At 37.0% G+C, this 26,638-nt stretch overlaps 1 protein-coding gene and 1 long non-coding RNA gene across 3 annotated transcripts; both read left to right on the forward strand.

Moving 5' to 3' along the window:
- On the forward strand, positions 1-26,120 carry rgs8 (regulator of G protein signaling 8). 2 transcript variants are annotated; one of them, XM_085137772.1, is made up of 5 exons: positions 1-271; positions 15,994-16,103; positions 17,695-17,756; positions 22,687-22,853; positions 23,474-26,120. In XM_085137772.1, the coding sequence occupies exons 2-5, from the start codon at positions 16,003-16,005 to the stop codon at positions 23,666-23,668; spliced, it is 525 nt and encodes a 174-aa protein (XP_084993898.1). In that variant the 5' UTR covers positions 1-271; positions 15,994-16,002; the 3' UTR covers positions 23,669-26,120. The 2 variants fall into 2 exon arrangements, with proteins under 2 accessions (XP_084993898.1, XP_084993897.1); XM_085137771.1 differs by having other exon boundaries at positions 7-271; positions 15,990-16,103.
- Positions 17,763-22,681, forward strand: LOC146498980 (uncharacterized). The gene is made up of 2 exons (XR_014870171.1): positions 17,763-20,866; positions 22,285-22,681. It is a non-coding gene; the product is annotated as an uncharacterized LOC146498980 (long non-coding RNA).
- Positions 26,121-26,638: the final 518 nt, after the last annotated feature.

Raw genomic sequence — 26,638 nt, forward strand, 5'->3', positions numbered from 1 at the left:
TTTCCAGCCCCACTCTCTGCCTCCATCCATCTCAGCTGCTCTCTCCCCCCCACCTCACAATTTCACACCAATGAGCATGCCGCATGTAGCTCCCACTCACTGGCATCAGAAACACTAGATATCTTCAGTGCTGAGCAGTACAGTTTCACACAAATACACAACAGCATTGGCTAGACGGAGGCTGCGTTCAGCCAAAAGGCACGTTGGGGATAGGCAGTGATAAAAAAGAGGGGGAGAAAGAGTCCAGCTGCTCTCTCACACCGGACTCAAGGTAAAGGATCCATATTAATTTATTGGGTGACAGAGTGTTATGTAATTCTGTTGTAGACACCGAGCTCCAGGCATTATGTAGGTCTTTGTTATTCTTGATGGTTCACAGCACGGATTATTATGTGTAGCTTTGAATGGAGGCTTACTAGTAAATCAGGGAAAACACTGTTGACTAAGTGATATGACGTCTTTGGGGCTAATATTGGAAACACTAATGAAACTATCATGGGAGAGTAATTGAAGTTTTGAACATCAGTGTCATGCAGCTAATTTTAAGGAGATTTTGTGTACACTGCCAGTCTGAATGTCTTCCTAAGTGTTTTCTTATTTTCACATGCCTTCAATTCCGTTTCCTGTAAGCACTCCTGAAAATCAGTTCACACCCTCCCACTTTCCCTCCCTTGATTCCGGTACCTCTGAGGGCTTTTCAGTCCAGTAAATGTCACTCAGCACTGCTATCAATAACGGATAAGGGTTTTGAAGTCTACACAAGTGGCATCTGAGGGTGAGGTTGCATCCCGAACCTTCCTAAACTCTTTCTAATCCTTATTACCTTTTTTCAGCCATTGATTTTATTAACAAAGGGTCAATTCCCCCTAAAATATGGAATGACTTTTTTTTAAAAATTTCTATCACTTTCCTCTGTGAACCTTTTGCCAGTTTTACTTGTACTTGACAAGGAAACTCTATTTTCTGAGTCGTACTGATAATTTTTTTTAATAGTAGGATCTCTACATTGGAATGGAGGTTTCACATCCTGTCAGTGGTGGTTCTAGACTCTGGATGGGCAAAGTAAAAAAAAAAAAAAAGAACATTAACCCCCAGTAGAAATCCATTTAGTCAATTCAATCAAAAAATCTGCAAAATGTGGAAACACATGCAGTTTGTTGGGAATGGGGCAAACAATTTAACGTTATTTTAACGGGATTAACGCTGACAGCACAAGTAAAGTTTAGATTAGTCAGTTTTAACGATGCTACCGTGAGTGTTTTTTGGGCAGTAGTAATAGTAGTAAAGGTAAAGTAAAATCTCACCAAAAGATGTCAGTGTATTGCAAATTGCAGTCAATTGAATTCTGTTAGCTTATTGCTCCTAACTAAAGTGCATTATCCTAGTGGCCGGTGTAGGACAATCAACTCTGCCTCCAGTATTTCTGTTGTGGGTGTAGGCCACTATGTTTGCAATGTATCAGTAAGTTTGCAGTGTCAATATGTTGGGTGGGGAAGGAGATTCTGTTACCCTTCGTTAGTGAAACTTTGTTGTTAATGTTCTTGAAGGAACACTTAACTAATAATTTACATACTACGTGAGAATGTAATGAAACTGTTCATCAGAGGGAAAATCTGATTTTTAGCACACTGGCTAAAATTAGCTAACACATTAGCTTATAACCAGTTGCTGTTGTTGTTCTGTTTTGTTTTGTGTTTTTTGTCCTTGTCAGCTGTTCAGTGACAAGTGGGTCACATGTCTAATCTGCTGACAATACGTAATTTTGACAGTAATAATAAATGAGTACGTTTATGCATGTTTTTATGTGTTAGAGTCCTGAATTCAGTTCAGGATATGAAGTTTCAGATGAGAAGGAAGAGGATAATGCTTTATGTAGATCCTCTGGCTTCACGTTTTTGCTTCTTTGTTTCATCATTTGAGAAGAGGTTTCAATTCATCATAGGTATGAGCCTTCATATCCTGAGTCAGAAAGTGCAGGCATGAATTAAAATTTGCCTTCATGCCACACAAATGCCTATAAGAACTACTTACAGTATGTGTCCAGTCTGTTGTTATCTGGATACAATGTGATTAGACAGAGTTCCAGTGCCCATCACTGTATTGCAGTCACTGATGGGCGGGGCAACATGGTGGCTTCCACAAATGCCTGCTGTTAGGTATTTTTAATGGATTATTTTCAAGTGTATGAGGATGAAGGAGTTTTTTGGGAAGATGTTATTACACACTAATCAATGTATTCGTATTTGTACAACACTGTTGTGTCGATAAAGCATATGCCAGAATTGTGTCCCTGTGCACCAGTAATTTAAGGTGAGCATTATGCAATGTACCCAGTTCAATTCCAGTGAGGGACTTCTGTCACGTTTCATTCTCTTTGCTCTCTGTCCTCATGTTCTGTGCCTGTCCCAGCTGCCAGTTGTCACAAAAAAAGAAGAAAAAAAAGGCCTAATCCCTTGGCATTACATTTCCCATAAAAGATTATTTGACTTAACACATTAGTTTTATGTTATTGTATGATTGTCTGACATTGCCTCGACAAATAAAGTACAATCACCATAATGCATTTTGCAGAACATGTTAACAGTTCTGTTGTACTGTAATCTTTTTTTATAAGATTGAAGAAAATCACATATTTTTTTTAAAATTAGCATTGTCACCACAAGTGCACCACTGTAGCTCAGCAATGGAAGTCGGCGTATTCTTGTTACATTTGTATGAAACACAGTTTTAAATCCTGCTGAAACGAAATGCTTTTAGTAGACACAATATGAGGCCTAGGAGTGAATCTGATTTTCTGCAATTCAAAATAAGTCTCTGTAACAAACTGATTACAAAAATGACTGCAGGCAGGCTGAGAAAAAGAGATACGCTTACAGCCTGTAGTAGTGAGCAGTTAACCGAACAAAGCGTTTTGACACTTAGGCCAATGAACCCAGGTAAAGCAAGACAAAACACAAAACACTAGACTAGCCTACTGTGAGAAAAAAGACACAGTGGGAAAAAAAAACAGAAAAAAAACAAACTCATTCAGTCTAGTCACATCTCATCATTTTCAGATTTAGCCCACAGGAGATGACAAGCTCTAATTTTATCACTAAGCAAAATGTTCTCCACAAGCTAATGCAAGTCATTGCCGTGCCCTTATCATCCTAAACATGCGTGTGCTTTTAATAGTTCTGTGCAGCCAGTGACAAGCAGATTTACTTGAGTGTAATCTGACATAGCTCTGAGATAAATACTTGGCCAACGACTGGGCAGCCTTGTTCGCCCTCCCTTTAAACCCGAGGTGAGTGACAGTGGTAAGGGCTCCCGGTGGTCACTTGAGAACTGTGGGAGGTGAAAGCAAAGATGTGTAACACATTATTAAAGCACAGAATGTAAGGATTTCAAGAGGCATACCAGGTTATCACAGTCAGTGTGAATATCTAAAATTTCAAGATCAGCAATGCTTTGACAGAAAACTATCAGCTGTTGGTGGGGTCGACTTTGGTATAAAAAAGCATGAAAGTGTCTGTGTGTCTGTATGTGTGTAATATTGTATTGTATTGTATCGTATTAATGTAGCTGATTAAGTTTATTGTTAATCATAAGGTTGATTTACCATGAGCTTAATCAACTTAATGAACCCATAATAAGCACTAGGTGGACAAAACCATTAGTGCCGCTTTAACTATTCACATTATCCCTGATAGCCAATGTACACCAGTCAAAATCCTTTTGCTACAGTAGCATCAAAATCTGAATGAATTATCCCTCAGAGCAGCAAACTGCTTCAATGAACCGCACTGTTCTAATTCTGGGCTAAGGAATGCTCCTTAATATTTTAGTTTGTACTTGTAGAGGTCTTTAGAAGTTGATCATATTGATGCACAAAAGTGGTGATGAGTGTACATGAGTTATTTTGAAATTAGGAGACACCAAAGAGGGTTCCTGTGATGAGTCCCCCAAAATATCAATCTATCATACTATATATCTAATATGTTTGTTTGAGCAAGGATGGTAGGACACCCACACCAATAATTGTCTTTTTAATTATTTTCAGTGTTTTCATACATTACATTCACTTCTTTCTTTGTAACTTTCAAGAATCTTCATCTTTCTTCTTGGAACTTTATTTTTTAAGGGGAATAGAAAAATAAGAATTTAACTGTTCAATGTAAATCACTGTCTTTATTTCCAACGTGCATAATACAATGAATCATCTAAATTTCTAATATTGGTCCAAAAGAACAGCTCTGTTTCTCCTCGGTCCAAACTAAGTCTTTCTACAAGTTGGTCTTGCAGCTCCTGCAGACATGTTTGAACCACATTCAGACATCTTTTTTGAAGCCTTTATCTAACTCAGTGATGACAGTCCATAACATTAATTTCAGCTGCCAACATAAAACATTAAAAGTGCATGTAGAGTCATATAAAATTAAAAAAAATAAACAAAGAAATAAAGAATGGCATGCCATTGAAGTGCTTATAATTGAAATCAGCAACCCCACTGTTCTAATTTCTTTGTTGTATAGGTTAAGTAAGAATTGGACTCCAAAAGACATAAGGCTATACAATGATAAAACCTTTTTAGTCAGCCCTTTCCTCAGCTGATAATGTAATGAAGACATAGCAGTGAGCAGTACCCACAGGTGTCAAGGTTGGAGATTCAGAAGACAGAGAGATCTTTTCTGGAGAACTGCTTCTCCAATTAACTGTAAAAGAGCTTATGAGAATCCAGGCTGGTGGTGTTCTGGTCCATCACTCAGCTACATTTGGAAAAATATCAAGGCTTTGTGCATTCTCGACACAAAATTAGGAACTATCAAGTAAAGTTCTAAACAAGCATGTTCCATTTTGCAAACAAGTTCTGTAAAGGAAGGTATTTAAATGGAGTATATTTCAGCAGCAAAAAGCAAAAGTATGTTTGCAAAAAGGGGTGCCAAAACTCTCTAAGCCTCTAATTTACAATACACCACACATCAGATTTGAAAATCTGAAAATAGACCTTTAAAGGTCAGTGCATGCAAGATGGCCCAAAATCCTCACATAACTAGCACTTTTCAGGAAAACTGGGTTAACATTCCCCCAGACAAGAAGAACTCTTGGCTGTTACAAAAACTGTTTACAAGATGTGATACTTGCTGGGGGTGAGGGGGACGGTTACTAAGTACAGACCATGCAGTGTGCCCAAACATTTGCTTCAAGCAATTTTCCTTCTTTGTTACTTTGAAACTGTAAAAGATGGAAATAAAAGAGCAGTGCTGCTCAGGTCAGCCTTTACATATATACTCTCAGCCAATGAACTTTCGACCAAACTGTGGGTGACCAAAATTGTGCGTGTCATTATATATTCGCTTGACATGAAAAGCGTAGTAGCACTCATAGAACAGATGGGTCTTTTTTTTCAGGATCCCAAACTAACTGCAATAACAGATAATGTTCTGTGCCCTTAAATGGTCAGTGCTGTACATTTGTATTCTGTCTGAGATTAAGTTATAATCCGCTGGAGCTTGTGAAGTGAACACAGATTATGTTTCTACACAATAAACTAAAAAAGAGAAGCCTGCAGCAGGAAAGTGACAATAATCTGAATGTACTTTTTTGAGTAAAAGGAAGATGAAAATAGTAACAGGGTGTTATGTACTGAAAAGCCCCTGGGCAGTTCTTACCCCAGGTTGACTCGTGAGGTGAGTAATGAGCTCAGGTGTTCTCATGGCAGGCCTCGGCGGACTGAGGAACTGTGGCGTTATGGAACGTGATTAACTAAATGAAAATTTTAGAAAACTAATCATCAGCTGTTGCTGGGGTCGACTTTGGTATAAAAAAGCATGAAAGTGTCTTTGTGTCTGTATGTGTGTAATATTGTATATGTAATGCAAAATATTTAATAGCTGTACTTATAAAGCAAAACATTGCCAAAGAAAAGTATCACCAAACTCTGCAGTTGGTTTATTAATGTATCTGATTAAGTTAATTGTTAATCATAAGGTTGATTTACCATGAGCTTAATCAACTTAATGAACCCATAATAAGCACCTAGGTCAGGGGTCGGCAACCTGAGATGAGTTTTAGAACTCATTATTGCTTTTAGAATGTTGCTTCTGAGATGGACAATGTATGGAACTTGAGAAGTCCATGACTACAAAGTTCTAAATGGAGGAAAAGAATAATAATAATAGCAATAATATGACATTTTTGTAAGGCACAAAAGATGGCAGATAATTGTAGTTTTAAAGCTATTTGACTAACCAAGCAAAAATAATAGGATTTCTTTCTTTTTTTGCAGATTTTGCAACAACATCAAGGTTCGCTACATATCAACACAACTGTACATGCAACTTTAACTTATGGGTATGACTATATATAGACCCATTCATTTTTATGTCGATGTCTAAGTTATCAGTCATAAATAGAATAAGTTATAATAAAATGATGAATCCAGTAGAAAGAAAAAGAATCAGAAAAATGGACCCAAAACAATTAAACCAGGTTTCATAAATGTATATTTGGCCCATTGGATTGCTTACATCTGTCCCTGTTTTGTTTTGTATTTTCCTCGTGCTTTTTCTTAGTACCGTTTCTACTGCAGAGCATTTTCTGTGCTGCTCTTTTAGTGCTGTCCACACAGCTACCCAGTTACTTGCTGTAGTATTTTAATATATTTTTTTCTTCTATCCTTCACAATTCATTCATTCCTTAATTTACCATTGTACAACCTCTCTACGTTCTCTCTACATTTTGAGTTGCTGTTATGCATAAAAGCATGCCACAGTGCAATACAATGCAATTGCAGTGGGAAACACTGCCTTAAATCCAAAAGACTTTACAGGTAAACAGCATTCACCAAAGTTATCGGAAAATGGAATGGAACAAAATTCACATGTGAACAAATAAAAAAACAAATTAAATAACTGAAAATAAATTGGCCATTTCTAATGCTTGGTTGAAAGCTTTTGCTGGCAAGTCTTAAGCTCATGGATGTCACCAGATGCTGGGTTTCCTCCTTTTTAATACTCGGCCAGGCCTTCACCGCAGCTGCTGTTTGTTTGTGGTCTTTATGTGTGAAGTTTAGTCTTCAAGAAGTAAAATGCATGCTCATTTGGATTAAGATCATGTGACTAAATTGGGCATTCAATAATATTCCACTTCTTTGCTACAACCCTTGAACAACTACATTGTTCAAGGGTTGCTTCTGTCCTTTATCACATTATCAATAAACACTAGTGTCACAGTGCACGTCCAAGCCATCACACTGCCTCCACCGTGTTTTACAGATGACGTGATATGCTTTAGACCATGAGCTGTTCCACGCCTTCTCCATACTTTCCATCATTCTGGTAGAGGTTGATCTTGGTTTCATCTTTCCAAACAATGGTTTTCCAGAACTGTGCTGTTTTTTTTTGTTTTTTTTGTTTTGTTTTTTTTTAGATATTTTTAGCAAAGTCCAATCCAGCCTTTCTATTCTTGAGGCTTATGAGTGACTTGCACCTTGCAGTGAACTCTCTGTATTTACTTTCATGCCATCTTTTCTTTATGGTAGACTTGGTAAATACTCCTTCAGAGTGTTGTTCACTTCTGTGACCATTCACCACTGTTGTCTTCTGTGGACATCCAGGTCTTTTTGCGTTGCTGAGTTCACCAGTGCTTTCATTCTTTCACAGGATGTACCAAATTGTAGATTTGGCTACTCCTACTATTGTAGCAATTTCTCTCAATTTTTGTAGCCTAAGGGTGGCTTTTTTCACCTGCTTGGGGACCTCCTTTGACTGAATGTTGTCTGTCCATAGCAAAATATACACCACACCTCATATCAACTCCAGGCCAAATATGTTTCTGTAACCAGGTAAAAAAACTAAACTTTTTCAGTGTTCAAACATATATAGACTTAACTGTATATCAGAAAACAGTCCTCATTTTCTCTTTAACACTTTGATTATCACCTATTCATTTTTTTGTTGAACTAGCTTTCAATTCTGACAACAGAAAGAATCTAGTCTGGAGACATTTCTGAAACAGAATGGCAGCTAACAGTTCTTCAGGGCAATGCATGTTGTAAATTGGCCTGTCCTGAGACCAGTAATAAAACGGAAATCGGCCATGATTTCTCTTTCTGTTGTTGCTAAAGGTGGCAACACATCAGATGGTCTGACACATACTTCTGTGGGCAGTCGGTTTTCCGCTCTCGTGGCCAAGTGTACACAAATGCACACAGGCGAAGGCACAAGTGCAAGACCACAGCTGTGCTCCTGTGACTCAAGTATCAAATCTGACAAGTTTGCAGCAGAGAGGGAACAGACATGGATGGACTTGCCAAAGCTGAACTGCAGAGCAGTCACCCTTATAACTTGTCATCTGAGTCACAGTGCATCTTAATTAGCCCGAAAACAGCAAAAACAGGCTTATGTAATAAATGGAGAGTAGAGCTAGACAAACAATTGCACTTTGATTGTGACATTTGGCAGCAGACTAGCCAAGATTTGAGAGTTTTCTAGTACTTTGGGGATTTGAATGACAAAAGAAAATACTTTCTTTTGTTGTTTCTTCACTAATAATTTAAGCATAATATTAGAACTCCAGTAGCATTTCTCCTTCTATCTATGTACTAAATGTATGTACATAAAAAGATTCTGTGTGATTTTTCTTGCCATACTTGGTCCAGAAGAACTTGCTGATTCCTTAAAGAGTATTTTTGACTTGTTCTCTAAAGAGCGAGAGGTCCGCACATCAAGGTGACACAGTGCCACAGAAGCAAATCAGCCAGGATGCATGAGTGGTTCTGCAGAGATAACATAAGCAACTGTACACTTTCATTAAAGTGTGTGAAAAAGAGCGAGTGTAAGGCTGACTGTGAGTGAGTGGAGTAATTAAGCAGCTCATAGATCCATTAATTAAAAGATGTGTGAATGGCAGTTCCTGTGTGGATGTGAAGTACTCAAATGATATTGTGATGATACTGAGACAAAGAACTAAGTGAAAAAATAATAGCATAAGTAACATTGCATAATATGTTGTTTATGTAATATAAATATCATATAAAATAGGCATATAATAATAACTATATATTTTTCAAATGCTTTTCTTTATGATGATTATTAAGGACAGTATTACAGACACTGCAAAATCATTGTTTTTAAAGGATGGCTCTATTATGAACATGACTATACACAACAGACTGAGCTGAGGAGCAAAAACTGTCCATATTATATAATTTACAAAAATAGAACTACAGCAGCTGGTTATTTTGGCACATGAACCACTCAGGAACAACCCTAACAAGTCTCATGCCCTAAGTAATCAGTGTAAGAGTTCTCCTCATAATAAAGTTTATTGGAGTTTTTGAGAGTGAGAGAGAAACCAAGACCATTTTACTGACATCCAACATGGTCTGGGGTTTAAAAGGTTTTATATAATACTAACAAATAGTGGGAAGGCTGAGTCACCCTGCTAAAAGTGAAACAGTTCCTCATTATTTCAATCAGTGTTATGTGTGACCTAGACAGTGACATATTCAGGGTTGTTTCTTTAATTTAATGGCAAGCTAGACAGCTCTTACTGAAACTGGAATGACATGTCACACAATGTGAGCTCTACAAAGCAGTGGGAGTTAATGTTGTTACACATTTTACATTAGCTTATGTGATTGTCTTTTTTTTCTTTTAAGGCTCTTATTTAAAAGAGTTTATTTAAAGTGTTGGCCTATTTTGAAAATATATTTTTGAATAAATCTATTTTTGAAAATATATTGAGCTTTGATTTTTTTTTTTTTTTTTTTAATTAGACTAAACATTTGATATTCAGGGTAGAGTTTTAGGCATTGGTAACATGTCCATGATGGTACACATGGAGACCACACTTTCAGATAAATTCAACACCCTAGTTGGATAAGTCGAGTCGAGTATGGATGGATGCATGGGTTGTTAGATGGATGTCTGGCTTTGGAGAGGTGACACAGTATTTGTAGGATTTCTAGTGTTTTTATTTTCAATTTTTAGAGTACTTCTAAAAGTAGAAGTAGAAGCAGAATAGCAGTAGTGGCAATTAAGAAGAGACAAACCTATGGTGTAAAACAATAACTTTACAATAATGGGAAACATATAAATGTTGGAATAAAGTGTGAGTGTCTTTTAGCAAAACAGAGTGCCGAAACAGTATGACGTATGCTGTGAGATGGGCTCGGAAGTAGGAAGAAAATGTAAGAGCAATATATAAAACTTTAACTTGACAGGCTGCTATTTTTACTGGCACTCAACAGGAACAAGAGCAGGGATGTGACCTGTGCATAAGATTATCTTCTCTTAACTTGAGAGATGACCTGACACGCATGCCCTCTGCTTTTAACGTCAACGCAGCGTCACTGCCGACATATTCACCAGGGCCCTGTACACGTACCCTACGCTGCCATGCAGTGTATAGAATAGTACAACATTAATTTTTTAATCAATATGGTCCCTCTCCTTAGCACCAAATAAATGCATTTTACCAGTATACACCAGCATGCTGACAAATAGAAAATTTTGGGATGAATATGCTATATGTACATCAATCTAATCCCTTTTTTACAGGATTTGTTTAAAAGCTGATACTACACACATACAGTGTATAGAACTGCAGAGTGTCTCTTGTCAGCATGCAAAAATGAGGACATGGAGAGACGTCTTAAAACCTGCATTGCACCAAGTTAGGTAACATCAAAGAATATTCATATACATGCACACACACAGACGCAGCTTCCATGATCTACATTTTAACATCTTAATCCACGAACCCCACCAGGGAACTCAGACACTGGAAGTCTAGCGGATGCTTCCTGTACTTTTAGATTCACGAGGCGTACTTGTGTATATCCGAGGCATTCGAGCGCTGTTGCTGTTTTTAGCCTCCTTCCTCCAGGAGCCAGCCTTGCTGCATGGCTGAATAGAACATGCACTGCTTCCCCCTGACTACACGGATTTGTCAGGGGTTTTTATAAATAGCTCAGCGGTAGCAGCAGCACGTGTCTGCATCATACTGCAGATGAAGAATGTACCTCACAACAGCCACGGACATACAGATTTGTCTAAACAAAGAAGAAGAGGCAGGGAGAAAAGACAAAGTAGCAGGAGGAGGGCATCTGTTGCCATGATACTGACAATTTTGTCGCTCACCAAACAAGCTTATCAATATATAAATGTCTCTCCTTATCAATTTCACTTGATGGCCTCTGCCTGCTAAAGAATGGCACTGGCACACAAACAAAATCTAACTATAATGCATAGTTTCTAATGGATGAAAGCTGCTGCCTAACGTGCCAGTATTTCAAATTTAAATGCTCGAGTATTATTGCCAAACATGAATTCATGACCAGATGCGTTTCAATTTAAATCACTAATTGTGATCTAAAGGCAATATGTTCGATGCATTAGGCAATCTGCATGAAATAACCTTTCATTTTCACTGATCATAAAGGGGATGATTAAATGACTGCACTGTTTTGCAGGAAGTGCAGTTTAAAAGCATAACTTGGTTACTACAAATTATGTTAAGTAAAGTAGCAAATAAGTAATGTAGACACTCCCCATTTGTGCTCTAACCTTGGCAGATCTGGTTTCTTGTGCACCACTAAAATGGAATGAATCCCAATCAATTCTCTAACTAGTCTTCATTCTCTGGGAGAGCATTTTAAATGAGCTTTGTTGTGAGTCTTGCAGCTTTGCGTCATTGTTTATGTCTGCTAAGTGCACCCTTGTCAGTTTTCTCACTCTTATACTGCTTTTGTAAAATTCACTCACAGACTATTATTAATCAATTACTACTATTATTAATTGACACCTAAGGATGATCGCTCATTTCCTTTTTTTTAATCACCTGTTTGAGGGAACAACACTTTTGTGATTTACTAGTAGGCCATGCTATTACATTTGAAAAGTTCATCACTGCAAACACGACTCTGTTGACTGCAGTGCTCTGTTTGCTCAGCTGGCTAGAAGGTCTCTTACTTTACAGCACCTGCAGCAAGTGGATTTGGGGTTTACTTGCAGCATTTATTGAAATTTATTAAAGAAGCAGCTGATTTCGTTAGATATTTATTGCCACAAACTGCTTGGCAAATATAATATTTGTAGAAGAGGAGCTTATAAATACTATTGTTTTATTATTCATGTAGGAAAGCCTGTGCATTAACTTTTGCTGTTTCCACACACCTAAATGCCTGTGCACGCCCTCTGCCACAAATAGAATTAAATAAAATGTGAAAAACATTTGATTTTAATCTCATAGAAACAGCCTGAATATAAGTATGGTTATTCTTTTAAGCCAAGAAAATATGATAAAGCTAAGCTTTTTAATAATGTAAGTCAAAATTAAAATGGAATAGAAATGACTATGTTGCTGAATATGAATAGGTATTCCCAAATTGAATTTAATAATAGACAGTACTAAATAGAAATACATTATGCTTTCATTTCAGCTTGGAACTGAAACGGGTCAAACATCACACAAGTAAATGGATTTGGTGATTACATTACTTCAGTGATAAAAAAAAAAAAAGTTTGCACCTTCTGCAATGTATAGATCTATGTTTCCGTGTTCCACAGCTGATTTAAAGCTACTTGACACATGTACATTTCCATTCAGGTGATGGAGTTTACCAATCCTATTACCATTGAACACTTAACCTCATATATTTTGATTGCTTGCTTATATACACATCAACTCTTATGAAATCTTCACCTATATGGCAGATCCAAATCAAAATCCTACAAGTGAAGAACTGCAAGGCCAAAACACATGTAAGAGAGCTTAAAGGGAAGTATGTTTAAGTATCTGAAACTATCCTTCTTTAGCTTAATGGGACCAAATGCTCGTACTGCATCAGAGGAATCGGCAGAAATCTGGTGGATGTTAATAGGTTTAAAGCTTTACCATCTTGTGGGGGAAATTGTGTGTAAAAGCTGCTTAACAGCCACTAAATTTGACAATTTTGATTTTAAAAAATGACATTACAAATTTGTCATGTGATATTTTAAATCTTAAAGTTTAGTCTTTCTGGTGTTATTGCTATATTTGTTTCATTCTAACATCAGTCTTTTTTTATAATGTTCCTAACTGCTGACGCACAACTCAGCCCTCACTAGTGATCTTTAGTTAACTACAAGTCTATACATAGTCTATCATGTTTAAAATATCCCTGCCTATTATTTTAGCTTTCCTCTCTGAAAATGAATTTTCAATAATACCTTGTGTTAAGTGCACCTTGAGATTATGACTCATATAGATGACACATAAGCTGCCTTTCTAGTTGAGTGGATTTGTTTTATATATAACATCCGATATATAACTTGGGCGTTTCTGGGGCAAGCTGCATACAGTCTTTATTTAGATTTACGTTTGATGAATAGAAAAGGTTTTTGACAGAGCATTAACTCTTAACCGAAACCCAAACAAATCTGTCAGTGCACAATCTTCGAGGTTTCATTGATTGTTTTGTAACCTCATGTTCTCCTCTGTGAACATAGATTTACTTCACTGGCTTACCTCTTCCACTTAATGGCAGAGTGCTGAATAAATTTCATTAAATAGCAATACCACAAACCTTCTGCATTAGTGCAGCTCAAACATAAGTGAACGTACACTCTCTTACATGCATACAACACCTCAAAACACCCAGGAGTGGATAGACCGAGAACAAAAAGTAATATTTTAAAGAGCTTTGGAATTCATGTGGTGGATGAAGCCCATTATGTCCAACAAATGGATTTCGGTCAGCTAATAAACAGTACATTTCATGCAATGTTCCCACTTCAAGGTCCAAACATCAAAACAATCCAGTGCTCCAACTCCTCTGCTGCACTGATGTCATCGAAGAAAAAGGGACACTAAACTGGGATAATTATCCAAAATAATGGCTTTTATGATGGATGGACAACTACAATGGAAAGAAGGATGGAGACACAAGCTGCTTGAGTCATTCTAAAGCTCATCAGTGTCCAATAAAGTAGCCCACTCTGGAAATGTTTACATAACAGGACTATCACCAAAGCCAAGCAAACATCCTGCAGATGTAACACTGCAACAAAGTGAGTGGACAAGACAAATCTTTACCCAAATACGTGCTACTGTCAGCAGCTGTTTACCGTAGATCAGCTGAAAAACTGGAAACAAGCAAAGAGTGACTTAATTTGGCTTTTATTACAGATAAAACATAAGTCATGCAGTCATCTGGTAAAATGTCGTAGACGGCAGGGACAACGATACTTTTCCGCACCTCTTTATCTTTGAATTCAAGGTTTTTCAAGGTGCCACAGTTGTATAGAATCAAGAACCTAGTCACTGAGTCTGTATTTGCAAACAATAAGTCCATTTGTGTGTTCCATGCTCAAATGTATGTGGTGTTATTGCAAAGTGGAAGTGTTTACCAACCACAACAACTCAGTCACCAAGAAAGAAAGCCACATAAAGTCACCAATGTTTCTCCAAAACTCCTCTTGGCATTCACATCAGGACAAAAACTGTGTGCTGGGAGCTTCGTAGTATGAGCTTCCAGGGCAGAGCAGCTTCTCTAGGTGTAACGTGTAGGTAGCTCAGTACTTTTGTTCATGTAATGTATAACAACTGATAGATAACTAGCAAAACCGGATTAGCTTTTTTCCAGTTAGAAAATTAAAATCTGAAATTTAATGAATGAGCTACAATATCAAGACATGGTTTAAGCCAAATTACACAAATATATAATATATAATAAATATAGCATAGAGTTATTAGTTAGGGTACGTCTTTTCCTCAGTGATGACAGACATCACTGGATTTAAATACACAGTGATACACCAGTAGCATTTTACAGTTAAAATTACATAAGGAAGTAAGTAGTACTAATGACAACAGTGAGACTTAATGACAGTTTATTGAGACTATCCGTATAGACTTACTTTTAAAAAACAGCATCTTTATAACCATGCCCCATCTGGAGTGACCCATCTGTCCCAGAGGCAGAACAGTGACAAATTGTACATGGCAGCAGCAGTGTACAAATGAAACAGGACAGACTGTGATGAGAGATGGAGATATGGTTTGTTTCAGTGTGGTCCATGAGAGATGCTGTTTTTTTTCTTTTGTTGGGGGTTGGGTGTGGGCGAGGTGGGTGGGGAAATACACAGTGGGGCTTTTAAAGACTCCCCACATGTTGAATGGTCATCTAAATACTATAAACATGATACATTTATAGACAAATCACAAATAAGCCTAGCTGTTGGTTGGCTGTTCTATCACTGTGATTGGTTTAATGGTAATAAATAAGATGATGAGCAGAATAGCGGCAAAACTACATTTTTTATTTGTTTTATTATCTATAGTGCAGGTAAAATGATCAGAAAAATTGAAAAAAAAATCTTTACCTTTCACACTCTGTGAAACTCATTTTAAACTTTGCATCACGTGCATTACACAGCCACACCAAAACACCTCAGGAAGGAAAGTTGGGTATCAGTGATGTTTGAAGCTCCATTCTGAATGAGGCAGAGCCATACGGAATCGGCTCTTTGCATATGGAGTTGCACCTGTTGTCCATGTTTAGTCCTGTCTTTTGGATTCAGTTGGCCTGCATCTTGTTTCTTTATGATCAGCTTATTCAGCAGACCATCCATCAACATTTGAGAACTTATAAATACATCATCTGAAGGAACAGCCCAATTACGCAAAGACAAAACATATGATTAGCCACCTTGGCAACAGCAACTATATAAGAGCAAGGTTCTTGATAGCAGAAGTGTTTCTGGTATATTATAAATAGCATGGCACAGGGAAAAGCAAGAAGGGGTCAGGGGTCAGGGGTCCAATGGAGAAGGTTGGAGGTGTGTTGTGGTTAAAGTGCTGTGAATGATTTTGGAGCACAGGTTCGGTCCTGATGCAGGTAGTGTTACATAAAGTGTAACTCTTGCAAAGTACCAAGACAATATGGAAAATGATGCAAAAGTCAGTTTTCATGATTTAAATTTTTTTTGTTGAAAACCATTAAATACTGTGTTCTTTTTCAGCAAGATTTGCACCATGAAGACCAGACTAGGCTGCCTGTCCCACAAATCTGACTCCTACAATGACTTCTCAGAATTCCTGCCTCCAGCCCACGAAACCACAGCCAGGTGTCTGAAGTGAGTTTGCCAGAAAACAAGCCTTCCTGTGCTGGTTTTATAAGACTACAAATTATGTTTGTGCTTGGCCTGTTGTGGTGTAAAATAATTAGAATTATCAGACCTTTCAAGGAAAAGTTGCCTTTAAGACTTCCTTTAATTTGAGGTGATATGAATGTAATTTATTGCTTTCCATTTGAGCAGTATGTCGGCAAAAGTATTATACATTCTGAGAATGACACAAGTATTATTTTTATTATTATAGTTATTATTATTAATGCAAGTCGTAAGTCATAACATATTTGCAAGAATCACCCTTGGCATTTACTAGAGGAGATAACTTCAGCGGTGCATGTCCCGCTGTAATGACTGTATGAATGTTACTGCTGCACTAAACCATTCTGTTTGTTTGTCTGCCCAACCTAAGTTGGCAAACAAATGCACTTTAGGCTTCGAAGCTGTCTGATTCTTATCTATATCAGATATTACGATATCATCATATTGCCTAGCACCCACCTATCAACTGGCTGAAATTTATAGCATGTATAGCATTTTATAAAATTGTCTTTGGTCAATTTAATTTCACCACAATGACATGTAATATATCAAAATAATATAATAATATTATATAATGTTAAATATAACCATTTTTGGTATTTCCAAATTGTGTTTACGGCCTCGAAATTACGTTATATCATATGACATATTATGAAGTCAAGCTTACTGTACTTTGGGGTTACATCAAAACCTCAATGTTGGATCAATAACCTTCTAAATGTATGTTAGGCGATGGCATTTCAAGCCGTGTGAATTGATCTAGCCAACCTTCCAGTCTTTTTTTAAAGCATGTCCAAGAATTTTTTTTGTCAGGTGCATGTTACTCATATGTACAGGTTCACCATAGTGCATGTAAATACAGATTCATGGTAGAAATTAAAAAGTCCTCTTTTATAGATCTGCTTACAAAATATTTAATTGAATTTAATCTTGCATGCCACTTTTTATGATTTTTATTCTTTTGACAATGAAACACACAGTCCCTTAATCATATATAGATTACTTACTTACATGTTGCTGCATATAAGTAGACATTGAGTTCCATATTTAACACCCCATTTTTTTTAATCTTTTCTCAATGTCATTAACTGTATGAGCCAAAAGTACAGACAGAGCAAACTGTACAGCATAATTGTCTGTTTAGCATAGCCCTTTTTGCACTTAGGCTAGTAATAATCAAGTAAATATTATTTTGGCCAGTTGGAAAAAAGGTACAGCGTCAGATGTTCTGACAGTGTACCTTTGTGGCATTGTTTTAAAATATTTCAGAAATATTTCATAAAATATTTCAGACTGCTATGCACATGCTGTGGAAGACATGAATCATTTAATTGTAGCTCTGTTGTCTCCTCCAATCTTTAAAAGTAACCTGTTATTTGAAATATTTTATGGCCCTGAGAATAAGAATTAGTATGAGGAGGAATTAATCATGCATTAAACTCAGCTGCCATTCAAGAATTTATATAAAACACTGCAGAGGACTCAAAATGCATTAAAGCATAGTTGTTGATTAGCATGTAACTGAGGCACTTCTTTTTGTCTTTCTCTCCATCAGACTATCAACCGATGAAGTTGTTCGATGGTCTGAATCATTCGACAGCCTCCTCACTCATAAGTGTAAGTGAACACTTTCTATTTTCTGTGGGAACAGTTCGTACTGCGCAGAACACTCATTGCCAGCCCCAAGAAAATGAAAGCCACCTTATACAGAAGTAAACGAGCCCCTTCCAGTTTCTTTAATACTTTTTATTTTTCACTCAGGACAAACAAATTTTACTGTTCTCCTTTCAAGCCCATGTTATGCAAGTGTGTCATTTCTTTGTTGTTAAGAGTCCGTGCCGCATAATGAGTCACATCCTCGTCTTTGACCTTCCCCTTGGACCAAACAGACAGCAGCACGCACTCACAACTCACACGTCTGTCTGCACAAATAGGTCATGGATTTATTTTCTGCTGACAAGCCATGTGACGTAGCGTCTTTGACAGAAAACTCTAAACTAAAAGAGTAAAGGGCACATTCACTTGGTGAGAGTTGGATCAACTCAAATCAAATTCAAACATTTTCCTCCTACAATTAGGATGCTCGTGTCTTGCTGAACCTCAAAGGTCAAATCCATTTTTTTTTTACTGATATAGAAATCAATCGTCGTTTGTAGGAAGTGAACGTTTAATCTAGGCTGCTTGAGGTCCTATCCACGTTTCCTGGAACAATTCAAAATCTTGGGTCAGTCAACTAGTACTGGATGAATTTAATGATACCTTCGGGACTGTTGACCCCAAGTAACATTTGATGAGCTGACAGCTTTGTCTTCCTTATTGTACGTATGCATACATGCACATAGATCAAGCACACTTTACAACATATGCTTCCCTAAAAATGGTAATAAAAACACTGTATATCTGTCCAGTTATATGACCAATGATTGTGGCAATAATGTGTCAGTATCTGTAGCAAGGCGAGAGAAATACTATAAAATGTTTTTTGATAAAGAAACACATGAGGTTATAACTAGCTATTTGTTTGTCTTTTTTTGCCAATTAATCTGCCAAATATTGTCTCAAATAATTAAAATCATTGTTTTGTTATACATGAATATAACCAAACATGAGTGAGCTTGAACTGCTGGATATTTGGTGAATGATGAATGTCTAAAACCATAACGTGATTATCCCAGTAGTTCTATTACAGGAAAGGTTTAGGGTGTCCATCATTGTATCATTTCACTTTTTTAAAGTTCACCCAGGACCATCTTTATTTTTACTGTCCTTGCTAACTAAATGTCAATCCACAGTTACCTTCTTTTTTTGTTTTTTAATTGAAATGCTAGGTGAATGTTTTAGCTGGGTGTCTGTGTATTCTGTTCTTAGTACAATTATATGAAATTCATTCATCTTTACATACGGTACAATTTAGGGCTTTTCCAGGTGAAAGATACCAGGGTTTATGAGCAGTTACAAACCTGGCAGATTAAAAAACACATATGTCCCTCTGTTGTTTCCTCATCCTTTCATCAGCAAAGACAATAAAGAACAAGACTTTAAAACACACCATAATTCTCATACATACACCAAAACTGAAGTCCTATCCAAATCAATGTATCCTTGTTGCACGGTGTTACTTGCACTTTTAAGATTGCTGTCAGTTAATAGACACATGTGTAGTTATTAGCGTGTTTTGGACAAGATTTCTGCAAAAATTAATAAGAGTTGGAGTCCAAAGGGTGGGTGGCAACAGCTGCATCCCAGTTTTATTCAGTGATGAACTCCATAACACTAGGCTAACAAATGGTAGTCTTGAATGAAGCAAAGTCATACTCACTTGAACAGCTTCATTAAAATTGAAGTTATGACATAACACATCAGTTTGACACACAACAAAATAATGTTTCCCAGGCAAAACTAGGGGATTTCCCTAGACACAGGGAGCGTGATGCACCTGTGCATCCTGTTTCAACTGACCAAGCATTAGAGCAGCACACTACAAAATGTAGATACAAACACACACATATTTGGATTACATAAGTGATGTTAAATCAATAGGAACAGAGTGCTGGATGTTCCTGTAATAAGGTTTTTACCTTAATTTGCTTTAAAAGGAATACTGTGTATTTCATCTGGATGCATTCAACCTGTGGGCACTGTTAGCTAATATGTGACTTGTTAGAACAAAATAACAAGCAATACCTTTTTTTATGCATAACAGATTAGGAGAAAAAATACCGAGAGGAAAAAAACGTTAATGGTTCTGTACCAGATATGTCTAAAAGGGTTAGGACAGGAGAAATACGTAACTTATGGTCCACAACTTTCTTAAGGATTTAGCAAATTGATGGAAGTTTTGAAATGGGCTGTAAATGTCTGAAATGGTGGGATCTGGGGAGAGGTTTTAAAAGGATGGCAGTGACTGTTTTAAAGAAATCTGGCATGCACAGAGAAGATAGAGACTGGCTGATAATGGACAGGAGGTGGAGGTGATAAGTAGAACCTCATTAAAAGATTTGCAACGAATATCAATTGGGCATGAAGAAGTGCACATATGCAAACTATATCTGGCAGATCTGTCATGGAAATTGGATAAAACTCAGACAATGGGGTGGGCTGAGACACTTGGACAGATTGGAAGGTTCCTGGCTTGAACTGTGATCTGATACCATTGACCTTACCAGCAAAAAAAAAAAAAAAAAAAATCACAGTCATGGTAGGAAAACCAGATTGAGCAGGAGTAAGAAGTCTGGTGATGGTGTCTAACAGGAACCTAGAATTGTGCCTATGTGCTTGTTAGTACTTATATAGCCATAGAAGTGGATTGCTCGTGTATCTTTAACATAAAACAGGTTTATTTTTGTTTCATTTATCTACAAACAACCTTCAAATAACACAAAAAATCTGCAAAACGACCTAAACGTAACAGTTCATGTGCAAAAACCTGACATCATCCTATACTTGTTTAGAGACAACTATGGCAAAACATCCATTAAGTTGATATCCAACAGTGATTTAGTGTTACTGGAAATGTTTAGCTCCAGTTCTCGCACTCATTTGTGATAAACGAGGTCCCAAATGATACAGAAAACATATTCATATTCTTCTGTCAGTCATCCTCAAATGAATGAAGTGTGATACTTTTTGTCTCATTTGGTTTAATTGAGTTCTCCTTTTTTTTTTGGAAAAAAAATGTAAGTTTTTTTTTTCTCATGCTTTTGTTGGTAAGAAGAACAAAAAACACAGTAAGCATTAGAGATGGACCGATCCGATATTACGTATCGGTCCGATACTGACCCAAATTACTGGATCGGATATCGGAGAGAAATAAAAAAATGTAATCGATCCATTAAATATCAAAAAAGCACCTCACAAAACTTGCGACACGGTGTAACTCGGCTCATAACCTTAGCACGTTGGAGCAGTGTGGTCATGTGATAGAGCGGCTGTGTGTATTTGTAGCCTGCTAGCAAACATTTCATCTCCGAGGAAGTTTTCCCAGAGAGAAGTAAAGCAAGTGTGTAAGTTCATCTCTGAATGTTTGTAAAGCATTCCCGCGTTAAGCTTAACAACCGATATATAGAGCGACTGCCTCTCTCTCTCTCCTGCTGCTACTTCAATCGTGAAACTGCTTAATGATCAGCTGATCGGCTTTTCCGTCTCTCTTCTTAGATTTTGGCCCACTTTGCACCAGAAAGAGGAAACCAGCGGCTGAACAACAGCAGCACTATTAAGCTTGATAAGCTGTTGTTAGAATTTATTTAATATTAGTTTCTACACCAGGATCTTTTTTCTAGGTAGCTGACGACTGGTAACTGTGCAGGGGCGGATTTAGCAAAGTTTAGCCAGGGGGGCCGATAGGGCATTAACAGGGAAAAGGGGGCACAAAGACATACTTTTCTTTCTTATTCTCATTTAAAATATCTAGCTTTTAATTATTTAATAATTATCTGAATCTTACACCCAAAGTTTTAATCTGATGTAAAATGTATAGAAGTCCATTACTGTATATAGTAACTGTTAAGTCTAATATACCCTAGTAAGCTATAGTACTTTTTCCTTTGGGAAAGTACCATCTGTGAATTCTGCAATTCTGTTGAAGAAAGATGTTGAATCTATTTAATTATTCCTGAAAAATAATTTATTTCTGTGAATTTTATTCACCCTGCATCAAATTAAAGTTGATTACATTGATTAAGCATCATGAGGAAGAGGGTGGTTCCCTATTTTCTTTTGCTGGGAGTTTGCAACCCTATTAGTTAGGTTGCTTAATATTTCTGCTAAGTGCTCTTTAAAATACCAGAATAGGGAGGATGGAGTAGGTTTAACTTTATTAGATTGATCAGTGTTGCTGATCTATGAAATATTTTGGGTGCAGTGTGTTTTTTTTTTACATACAGGTATAACAGAATAGCTTTAGTGTTGTTGTTGTTTTTTAACTTGAGTATGAACTTATACAAAAAGCAGCAAGATATTAAAAAAACAGTTTTATTGATTAAAAAACACACTATATCGGATTCATATCGGTATCGGCAGATATCCAAATTTATGATATCGGTATCGGCAGATATCCAAATTTATGATATCGGTATCGGCAGATATCCAAATTTATGATATCGGTATCGGTATCGGACATAAAAAAGTGGTATCGTGCCATCTCTAGTAAGCATATATGCTGTTGGAGGCCAATCAAAACAGTATTGCTGCATAAAACATGCTTTGCACCGTGTTAAGAGGTAAACAGCAGAAAGGGTGGAAATGACATGTCAGCATGACACAGGCACATAGAAAAACATGCCCCTCTTCTCATAATGTCAACAGGGAGCACATTAATTACTCACTTATCTTGGCTGACAAAAATGTGTTCTCTTTGTGGGAATATTTCGTTCTGATTTATTTATGTTGTAACTACGGTATAATACAATTTCCTGCTTATGTTCATCATACACCAAAGGATAATAAAGGGTAAAATGAGCTGCTGTACAGAAACGTGAGTCTTATGTGTTTTTATATTTTACATTCTTTAACTTTTTGATTCTTTTTTTTTTTTTTTTTTCGTTCTCAGATGGGCTGGCAGCTTTCCGGACATTTCTTAAGTCAGAATTCAGTGATGAGAATATTGAGTTTTGGATGGCCTGTGAAGACTACAAAAAAATCAAGAGCTCAGCTAAGCTGGTGTCAAAAGCAAACAAGATATTTAAGGAGTTTGTTGAGGTTCAGGCACCAAGAGAGGTGAGTTAATGCAGTTTTCTACAGACTTGAATCGATAAAAAGACTATTAATTTTTAAACCCATGATTCACTACTTTAAACCCATGATAAACCCGGTCAAAAGAAATTAAAAGATTCTTATCATGGTAACAGGATAGAAGTAGGCTGGTAGCATCTAGTGGTGATGTGCGACAAGGAAGGATAGCAGCAAGACTGAAAGGGAAGATTTACAAGATGGTAGTGAGACCTGCTATGATGGTTTGGCAGTGTCAACAAGACAGAAGCTGGCACTATAGGTGGCAGAGCTGAAGATCCTAAGATGTCCACTGGGACTGACCAAAATGGGACTGACCACTCAGGTTGAGTGGTTTGTAGACAAAGTTTGTAGGCAAAGAGAGGTAAGACCAAGATTGGTTGCATAAATACTGGAGAGTATGGATAGTGCATATTTTGGAAAAAGGATGTTGCATATGGAGCTGCCAGGCAGGAAGAAAAGAGGAAGACCTCAGAGGAGGTTCATGCATGTAGTTAAGGGGGACATTTTATTATTTATTATGACAAATTAACAAACTGACTATTACATTAATGAAAGTAAATGACTCTTATCTTCAAAATTATTCTTTCCTCTCTTTGTCCTGGCAGATTAACATTGACTACCGTACCAGGGAGAGGACTAAGCAGAGCCTGGCGGATCCCACCCCAACCAGCCTCAATGAAGTCCAAGGTAAAATCTACAGCCTCATGGAGAAAGACTCCTACCCACGGTTTCTCAGGTCCAAGATGTACCAGGATATAGTCAACAGGGCACAAGCACGAGGACAACGAAGGTCTGTTTGACAAACAGTGGCAATAAAACTGGACCTCTACTGTAGATCATTTATCCTTTGAAATCTCTTAATACTGTGAATCTGCAAGGATGGGGTGACCTGCTTGACTGTTTCCTTTATCAACACCAGCTCCATGCATGCAATCCCTCTAGATAAAACGTGTCTCTGTGGACTGCAATATACAGTACAATGAGTGTGGATGATTATAAGCTAATGGTTTGCTGAGCAATCTGTCTGAAATATCAAAATAAAAGTACAGTATCATGCAATAATGATAGTTATCACAATATTTGCTATGTTTTGTTAGTTCTTTAGCTATGTAAGTTATTTATTTTTATATCAGTCATGCACTATGTGATTATAGCCCAAATATTCATGTTTGGGCTATAAACTCAAATAAAAGACTCTAATAAAGACTGGTAAGTGGTAGTTTGAATTGATATATGCATTTATGTAGTAAAGAAACTTTACAGTCAATAAAGAAATCAAATGAGTTGTTTAAATAGTCCTAAAAGCAAAAGAAAACCTTTATGGTAATCTTCATGTGCACCTCTGGATTGTTACTGTTTGATCACTACATGGAAGTACAGTTCTGACCAACTGTGAACCTGTGATGAGAGACCAGACACCAAACTTCATATCACAGCAAGTAGTTGGATTATGACCAAGAACATACCTTTGCGTGTGTGTGTGTGTGTGTGTGTGTGGGTGTGTGTGTGTGTGTGTGTTTGTGTGTGTGTGTCTGTGTGTGTGTGTGTGTGTGTGTGTGTGTGTGTGACTGATGATTGTGTGAACATTATGCAACCTGAATCTTTTTGGCCTTGCCAACACTATTTTTTCTCACCAGCTGCCTACTTCCCAAATTTGACTTGTCCAGTCCAAGTAGTCATGATGTGACCACTTGGACATATCTGCAAAAAGCAGAGGCGGGGAAGAGGTGTGCGGATTCTAGCCAAACTAAAGTTATTATTCTTTTTATAACTGAATTTTCTTTCTTTCTTTTCCTTGGTAAAGTCAGAACTTTTTGATCGCACCTTTGTTTACCTCCGTGATTGCAGTTGGTCAGAAATTTGTAGGAATTTTCAGAGCAAAATAAATTATTTGTCTGGTTGTGGCCTGTTCACATTCTTTTACATATATTACAACCAGTAACTGTTCCTAACCTGAATGGTCATTACACATAGAAACCAGGTGTTGGTTTAGGTTTTCCTGGATAATAAACAGCACAGGTTATATAAAAGTCACTGGGTGGCCTACATGTTGTACGTTCTTTTCCACTTTGCAGCCCTGCATCATCCTTCTTATTTGCTTTCATTATATTACTCTGCCAAGTAGAGGGTGCTATCACAATAAAACATGGGTCACAGCAAGCAGCACAAATGTTGTGCAGGGTGTCTTTTTCAATGGGAAGAGGGTCTCTCTGCTTTATTTTCTCTCTTTTCGAGAGTTCACTGGATTTATGAATATTTCTGATATATTTTATCACTGAGGAAACTATATTGTGGTAATTATCATTATTGCTTTATTGCTCAGCCCTGCCACTACTTGTCTTACCTTGTCTGTGAAATAGACACTGTTGTATGCAGGCAATTATACCTGCTGTGGTAGTTTGTGTGTTTACAATGAACAACTAAGTGAGTGACCACTTAATATCTGAAACTGTGCCAAAATAATTAATTGCACTTCGATGTTGTTATTGCATAATACTGTGTATCTTAAACTGCAGGTAATCTGTCAGCTCATTTCACTCAGCTCAACAGGCAGAGTTTAGCTTTCACTTCTGTTCTAAATGATAACAATTGTTTAGGCAGTCAAAGATTCCCGAATGAGATTCCCTTCATCATTTCTGGTGATTTGGTTGGTTCAAAATATGTCACTGAACTGTAATGAGTTTTTTACGGATTATCGACTAGCAAAAACGTTTCCAAGTAGAGTTAAAGAGTAATTTAAATTCCATTCTATAATGGATTGATACCTAATTAACAAAAACAAGCAGCATAAACAGCAGACGTTCCATCAAGGTTACAATGAAATACAACGTCCTGCTGATACTCTTCCACTGAATTCCATCCAATCTTTGCTGAAAATAGTTTTCTGCATGATGCAATACTCAGATTTACTGTTTATATATTCTTAAACATGTACAGTATGTTAAACAAATACTGCAGATAACTTTATTTATAATATGTCAGTGTGCTCCTTCAGCATTTGATGTGTTTCTGCATTAGATGTGCTCCTTAACTTACCAATCCTTTAAATGAATTAAATGCAAAACTTTCCTGAGCACTTAAAGAGTGGTAAATATTTTCTTTAGTGCATGTGTACCACATAGGCCAGCCTGTTTGAAATGCCAGAAAACGGATAAAGACTAAAAAAAGCATACTGCCATATATGGTATGTTACTGTGCTCCACATGAATGTAATCTCCCTCTTCTTCTTTTTGCATTAAAAAAGTTAATCTGCATTTATTGTTGCACTGTGTGACTTCATTCTCATTATGCCAAAACGGTATTAGAGTTATGAAAATGCACTCATCCACTGATCAGACACACAGACAGACGGGCTGACCTCGTTTCCCAGCCATTTTATAACAGCAATGAAAGCAGACCAAAACATTTCTAATTAATGAGAAGCCACTTCTCCATCTGCATGATTCACACCTCTGTTAAAATTAAATGTTTGAAGAACAGATTCAAAATTGCATTGTTGGTTGTTCAATTTTGCTTTTGTTTTAGAAGACTTTGCATGCTAAATATTCAGTAAATACAATCTATTGAGCACATGTGCTAATGACTTTTCAGTCTTTCTCACATAAATTCAAAGAAGTAAATGAGCTGAATGTAATTGAAAAAACAAGAGAAACATACATTTCTTTATTTCTTTAATTTTAAATGATTAATTTTAAAAATGAAGCAATAGGACTCTTATTATGTATATGCCATAAACTAACCTACAAACATCCTGAACCACAGACAGCTAC

Source organism: Neolamprologus multifasciatus, chromosome 17 (genome assembly GCF_963576455.1).
Source record: "Neolamprologus multifasciatus chromosome 17, fNeoMul1.2, whole genome shotgun sequence".
Lineage (NCBI taxonomy): Eukaryota > Metazoa > Chordata > Actinopteri > Cichliformes > Cichlidae > Neolamprologus > Neolamprologus multifasciatus.